The sequence below is a fragment of the Babylonia areolata genome, chromosome 6, assembly GCF_041734735.1.
Source record: "Babylonia areolata isolate BAREFJ2019XMU chromosome 6, ASM4173473v1, whole genome shotgun sequence".
NCBI classification, from domain to species: Eukaryota; Metazoa; Mollusca; class Gastropoda; order Neogastropoda; family Buccinidae; genus Babylonia; species Babylonia areolata.
The window spans coordinates 55,604,023-55,610,958 of record NC_134881.1 but is presented as its reverse complement, the minus strand read 5'-3'; the positions used below and the strand labels follow the sequence as shown (position 1 = coordinate 55,610,958).

At 40.1% G+C, this 6,936-nt stretch overlaps 1 protein-coding gene across 1 annotated transcript; it reads right to left on the bottom strand.

Moving 5' to 3' along the window:
* Positions 1–3,045: 3,045 nt before the first annotated feature.
* On the bottom strand, positions 3,046–6,817 carry LOC143283175 (dolichyl-diphosphooligosaccharide--protein glycosyltransferase subunit TMEM258). Its single transcript, XM_076589346.1, has 4 exons — positions 6,675–6,817; positions 5,586–5,698; positions 4,251–4,428; positions 3,046–3,257 (listed from the first exon to the last, which is right to left on the bottom strand). The coding sequence occupies exons 1-3, from the start codon at positions 6,675–6,677 to the stop codon at positions 4,302–4,304; spliced, it is 243 nt and encodes an 80-aa protein (XP_076445461.1). The 5' UTR covers positions 6,678–6,817; the 3' UTR covers positions 3,046–3,257; positions 4,251–4,301.
* Positions 6,818–6,936: the final 119 nt, after the last annotated feature.

The window sequence follows — 6,936 nt, the reverse complement described above, 5'->3', positions numbered from 1 at the left end:
TTTCTCTAACAAATCCACTTTTGAAATTTCGATAAAACAAACATTTACTACTCGCCTCTAGAGCATGTCTCCATAGATTTTGAAAACTATCTCTCAAAGCAATGTTAACATTATTACAGAAAGTTTCCCTCTCCAAGAATTGAGCATCCCAAACACAGTCATACCTTGCTTCTATTAAAATTTGTCTGATACAACTCATCCATTTTGAAGAATAAATACCATTTCGATATAAGTCTACTTGACTTATATCGAAATGGTATTTATTCTTCAAAATATCAAATATATTTTCCCAGAATATTTTTCTGTGTTTGATATCAGTAAGCTGGTCCAAAATCGAACTAATCTCATTTTCACTAACACACTAATTGGATAAATACCAGTTTCTCCATGAACAATTTGGGTCATTGTATTTCTGTTCAGTTTGAACAAGCGTTTCAAAAATTTCAATTCTAATTTTTCAAGTATATCTACATTTTCATAACCCCATATTTCTGCACCATACAACAAAATAGGAACAATCATAGACTGGTACATGTCCAGAATGATATGTAAAGGTAAATCTTGATTTCTGGCTGACTGAAGTAACGAAAACATAGCTTTTTGGCCCTGTTCATAAATCTTTTTTTTTTCGCACACACACACACACACGCGCGCGCGCGCACGTACAACACACACACACACACACGTGTATGTGTGAGGGGCTAGGGGGTGCACAATCATGTGTGTGTGTGTGTGTGTGTGCGTGCGTGTGTGTGTGTGTGTTTGTTTTTTTGTTTTACACCTTATCATATCATTGTTCCTTTGTTATTGCGTTTTTGCAGCTATTCTTAAAGATCCTCGAATGCTATGTAAATTCCCATTGTTAATATTATCATTATTATTATTACTATTATCATTATTATTATTATTCACAAAAATGTGACACAGACTAGTTCAACGAAGCGTACACAAGGGCTATAATTATTCCGGCCAGGGTTAAAGTGAGTTATACCCGGGGTGTAAACTAGCCAGGGGTAGAGTTCGGCCTGTTACACCGCACTGCTCCATTCCCCTCCAAGGTGTCGGCGGCTTTTCGGGGGTGGGTCTTAGTTCAGGGCGCTGCAATCCGCTTATACAATGCGTGGTTTGCCTCCTGGACCCTACTCATGCACTGGTCTATCAGATCCGCGTTAAACGCTGTCCGGAGCGCTAGGTTTCCTGGCATCAATGTCGCCAGCATCAGCAGCGAAGTGTTCTGTCACCAGCCTTCACATGCTGTTATCGTAGTGACGAAATAAGCGCTGAGAATAATCAGCTTGCACCGTGCATTCCATGGTTTAATGGGGTTCTTGAAAAAATATGTTCGTGAGAATTTACACACACGCTTACAGACATATATATATATATATATAGAGAGAGAGAGAGAGAGAGAGAGAGGGGGGCGGGGGGGGCAGGCACACAGACAGAGAGAAGCAGCCAGCAGCCTATGTATTAATTGGCGGGGAATGTACTGCGTGCCTAATCTGTTGTTAATCCCTTCTGATCTGAAGCCGTGTGTGTGTGTGTGTGTGTGTGTGTGTGTATGAATATTTCTTTTAAGTTCAAAACTACAGTGAGTGTGACAAAGAGAATACACTGACATGAGCATGGCTTTATTTATATTAAAAAAAACAAAAAACAAAAGAACAAACACTCTCATTGGAAACTGATGAAGGTCAGTATTCACAATACTTCATCTCTTGATCAGCATGCTTCACTCACTTCCCTTCATCAGTATTCACAATACTTCATCTCTTGATCAGCATGCTTCACTCACTTCCCTTCATCAGTATTCACAATACTTCATCTCTTCCTTGATCAGCATGCTTCACTCACTTCCCTTCATCAGTATTCACAATACTTCATCTCTTGATCAGCATGCTTCACTCACTTCCCTTCATCAGTATTCACAATACTTCATCTCTTCCTTGATCAGCATGCTTCACTCACTTCCCTTCATCAGTATTCACAATACTTCATCTCTTCCTTGATCAGCATGCTTCACTCACTTCCCTTCATCAGTATTCACAATACTTCATCTCTTGATCAGCATGCTTCAGTCACTTCTCTTCATCAGTATTCACAATACTTCATCTCTTGATCAGCATGCTTCACTCACTTCCCTTCATCAGTATTCACAATACTTCATCTCTTCCTTGATCAGCATGCTTCACTCACTTCCCTTCATCAGTATTCACAATACTTCATCTCTTCCTTGATCAGCATGCTTCACTCACTTCCCTTCATCAGTATTCACAATACTTCATCTCTTGATCAGCATGCTTCACTCACTTCCCTTCATCAGTATTCACAATACTTCATCTCTTGATCAGCATGCTTCACTCACTTCCCTTCATCAGTATTCACAATACTTCATCTCTTCCTTGATCAGCATGCTTCACTCACTTCTTTTTCCAACAATCACTTGTTCTATTTCTTTTGTCCATGGTTCTATTCATGCTTAAATCATTTTCTGTTATGAAATAACTGCCCATATACAGCCAAAACGTAATGGAAACAAATTTGAAATATTTTTTTTTAAATGTCTTAGCAGTGAGTGTGTACGTATATGTGTGTGTGTGTGTGTGTGTGTTTATGCACACGCACGCACATGCATGCATGGAGTACGTGAGCTTGTGTATATGTGTGTGCATATGTGTGTCAATGAGCAAGTGTGTGGATATTGACAAATGGATCCAGGAAATAAAAATGCAGTCTATGGCTGTGACTTCACATGCATGTGCCTATATATATATACATGTTGTTTGTGTCTGCTCAAGTGTATGCTAGTTTCCATCTCTGTAAAAACAAAAAGACTTCCTGCATGTATGAATACAAGCATATGTCAACGACCTTGCAATCATGTGTAACACACGTATGAGGATTAAGTAAAAGAAAAAAACACAATAAAATAAAGAGGAGAAGCAAGGAGAAAGACAAGTGTCTCCTAGGCAGACAGATCCCATGTCATGTGCACAACACTTGTTTCACTGACAAACAGAACAAAATGAACAACTGCAAGTACAATATTGATCCGTCTCTTTAATCAGCATAATCATTCATTCTAACCACAGCACACACACACAGACCTCCACCATGACGAACTCACACTACTGCAACTGGCCATTTCCATTCAATCATCAATCATGTTATGTTGCTAAAACTTATAGCCCAGCTACTGAATGTTTCACAACCTTACGTCCTGTCACCACTCCTCACTGCAAGCATGTCTCAGTCACCTGAAAAATGCAGAAAAATGAATAAACAAATCAATATTTCCTCTTTCTAAGTGTGTGTGTGTGTGTGTGTGTGTGTGTGTGTGTGTGTGTGTGTGTGTGCATGTGTGTGTGTGTGTGTGTGTGTGTGTGTGTGTGTGTGTGTGTGTGTGTGTGTGTGTGTGTGTGTGCGCTTCTTTTTTTAATTTTTTTTTTATCTATTCATTTATTTATCTTTTTTTTTCTTTTACACACTTCATTCTATTTCATGATCTACCTGCCCCTTTTTTTTCAGTTCATTTTTTAATGATGCATATATATTATTTGTACAGACATCACAAAAAGTTACGGACCACTCAGGCCCTTTCACACTCTTCTTCTTGGTTCATGGTGAAATGATGCTGACTTTTCGACAAACAGCAATGTATGCAGCAAAACTCTTCTTCTTGGTTCATGGTGAAATGATGCTGACTTTTCGACAAACAGCAATGTATGCAGCAAAAGTGACTAGCACTACATGACACCACTGCCACATGCCTGCCACAACTCCTCTGGACTAGCACTACATGACACCACTGCCACATGCTACAACTCCTCTGGACTAGCACTACATGACACCACTGCCACATGCCACAACTCCTCTGGACTAGCACTACATGACACCACTGCCACAACTCCTCTGGACTAGCACTACATGACACCACTGCCACATGCCACAACTCCTCTGGACTAGCACTACATGACACCACTACAGAAAAAAAAAGGGTTGTTCACTTTAACAGCAAAAACTGACAGAAAATTGTTGATTTAATCGGTCAAACAAAGCTTCATTTTCAAGCTTCCTGAATCCGTAAATGATTCAGTTTAGAATGCCAACTGTACCAAGCAAGAATGAATGAAATTAGGACAGTGTGTTGATATACTCGTACCGGGTCCACAGGGAAAGTAATAATGTTACAAGTTAACTGGTACCTGGAGCAGAATGGGTTCAAGCGAAAAGTAAAGCACGCCACTTACATCCTCATCACACGCCCTGACCCTGTTCTTGTCCGGCTGCTGCCCAGCCCGTCAGACGAAAATGCCGACCCAGAGCAGCAGGAAGAGAACGCCAAAGCCCATGAAGATGGACGCCACCAGAGACACTGACAGCTCCTTGTACAGGTCACGTGTGAACTTGGTGGATGTCACTTCGTAGCTGGCCCGTGTTCAGGGAAAAACAGGTCAAAAATATCAAGCAAAAACAAAAAACTGAGACACTCACACACACACGTGATGCCAACCACAAATAAAACTGACTGACTGTGTTCATCGTGGAGGAGACAACTGTTTCATGGGAGACAAATCCTGCAAAACTGAATCCTTATTTTTTTTAAAATGGATTACTTCCCATATTTACTTTTAATTCTATATTCTTCTCATTATTATCATTATGAGCAGTTACACCTAATCTTAAAAGTATGCTGTAGGCATTTTCAAATAAAACACAAAACAAAAAACAACAATACACACACACGTAAATATCAAAAAGGAAAAACTGAACACAATATACAAAAGATTATTAAATCATTCATCCCCTCCCCCCACCCTCCACACAACACATCCCAACACACACACAACACACAAGCATGCACACACACACGTCATAGTACACAATCATAAATGGTACACAATCAAAAACATAACTTACAAATTCCGAAACTCTCAAACTCACTTACTGACAATCATTTTCGTTCATACTGGAAAGGGAAAATGTTGAGAATTATTCAGAAGGGGAAAAGGTGGGTCTTCAGACTGGATTTGAAAGAATGCAGTGAAGATGAGTGTTGGAGAGGATGAGGAAGTTGATTCCAAAAAATGGGGGCTCGGTATGAAAAACTGATTGACTGACTGATTGATTGACATGAATACTTATTTAGCGCCTATCCTCGGTCAGAGACCAAGCTCTAAGCGCTTTACAAACATGAGGTCATTTGCACAACAGGCTGCCTACCTGGGTAGAGTCGACTGATGGCTGCCACTGGGCGCTCATCATTCGTTTCCTGTGTCATTCCATTATATTTCAGGCATGCACTCATACACGCTCAGACAGACATTTAACATTTTATGTGAATAACCGTTTTGTGTATTTACCCTGCCATGTAGGCAGCCATACTCCGTTTTCGGGGGTGTGCATGCTGGGTACATTCTTGTTTCCAAAACCCACCAAACGCTGACATGGGTTACAGGATCTTTAACGTGATAGATAGACAGATACATGTACAACTAAAAAAAAAATTTTTTTTTTTTTTAATTAAAAAAACCCCAAACAATCAAGAGTGTGAAATTTGACAGACTTTGAGAACAAAAGGATACACAAAAAACCAGGCCATGAAGAAGATTCCAATGCCCAGCAACACCACTGTCAGGTGTGGAAACACCGCTGGGTTGATTGGGCTCACATAGCGGCTCATTGAGTCTATGTCCATCTGAAACAAGTTGCCAATTAGTCTTCTGTCAATTGACCTGTTAATCAAACAAGCTGGTGAGAGAGGAAAGAGAGACAGAGAGAGACACACAGAGACAGAAACAGAGAGAGAGACAGACGGACAGAAACAGACAGACTGACAGACAGAGACAGACAGAGACAGGGACAAAGAGAGACAGTGTGTGTGTGTGTGTGTGTGTGTGTGTGTGTGTGTGGTGTGCATCTAGAAATTTAAACTGTACCGTGTATTAACAATGTTACGCTAAGAATACAATATAGAAGTTCAAATCATAACATAAAAAATATGATTGTGCTTACCTTACAAATATGTATTTGTCATGTGTATGGTGTGTGGTGGGTGGGGAATGTGTGTGTGTGTGTGTGTGTGTGTGTGTGTGTGTGTGTGAGGGGGGATTTAATGTGTTTGTGTGTACAATATTTCAATTCATGTGTCACTGTGCATGTGCAACACTGGACATAATGTCAAATACGAATTATGAGAGTATTAAGAGATCAGTAATAACCTCTGCATGTATGTTGATCAAATGCTTTACATTGCATATCATGTATGCTTTCGATGTACTCAGTCTTGATAACACACACACCCTACCACTCTCAAATATTCCTCTTCTCTGAAACAAGACGGGCTCTCATCCTTAAAATCTGAAGGTAAAACCCCTCAGTTGGGTGCAAACATGATCAACAGACTGGGCAGATAGATAATGGGCCTCAAAGTTAAACATAAGAAGAAATTAAGATTCCTGCTGAACTTTCATGTACGTGGCACTCGATCACGGAGTCTGTGAGAGTCAGACACCGGCTTTCAAATTTTAATTTTGACAGCCAATAGAACCTTCAGGAGCCATTTCAAGATATCTTAACAGTAATTTGATCAGCTAGTTCTTCTATATTGACAATGGTGAAAATCAGCAAAGCCACAGAAAATGTAATAAATGATTTAAACATATTTTTCTTACCATGATTGCAGACTACCGGAAACACTGGCCAACGTGAAGAGTAGCGCATGCGCCACATGCACAGCTAGCAGACAGGCTCGCTGCTCTGACCTACTTTGTGCTGGCACATAAGTTTTGTGTCGTGTTCATAATCATCCCTGTTGGATATAGGTCCAATTTTCCTTGATAATGATTATGGTTAAGCAAAACGAGAGGAGGAAGTAATTTAAAAAAGGGGGTCATCTCAGAAAACTTCAACAGATCTTAAATCACTGCCTCACAT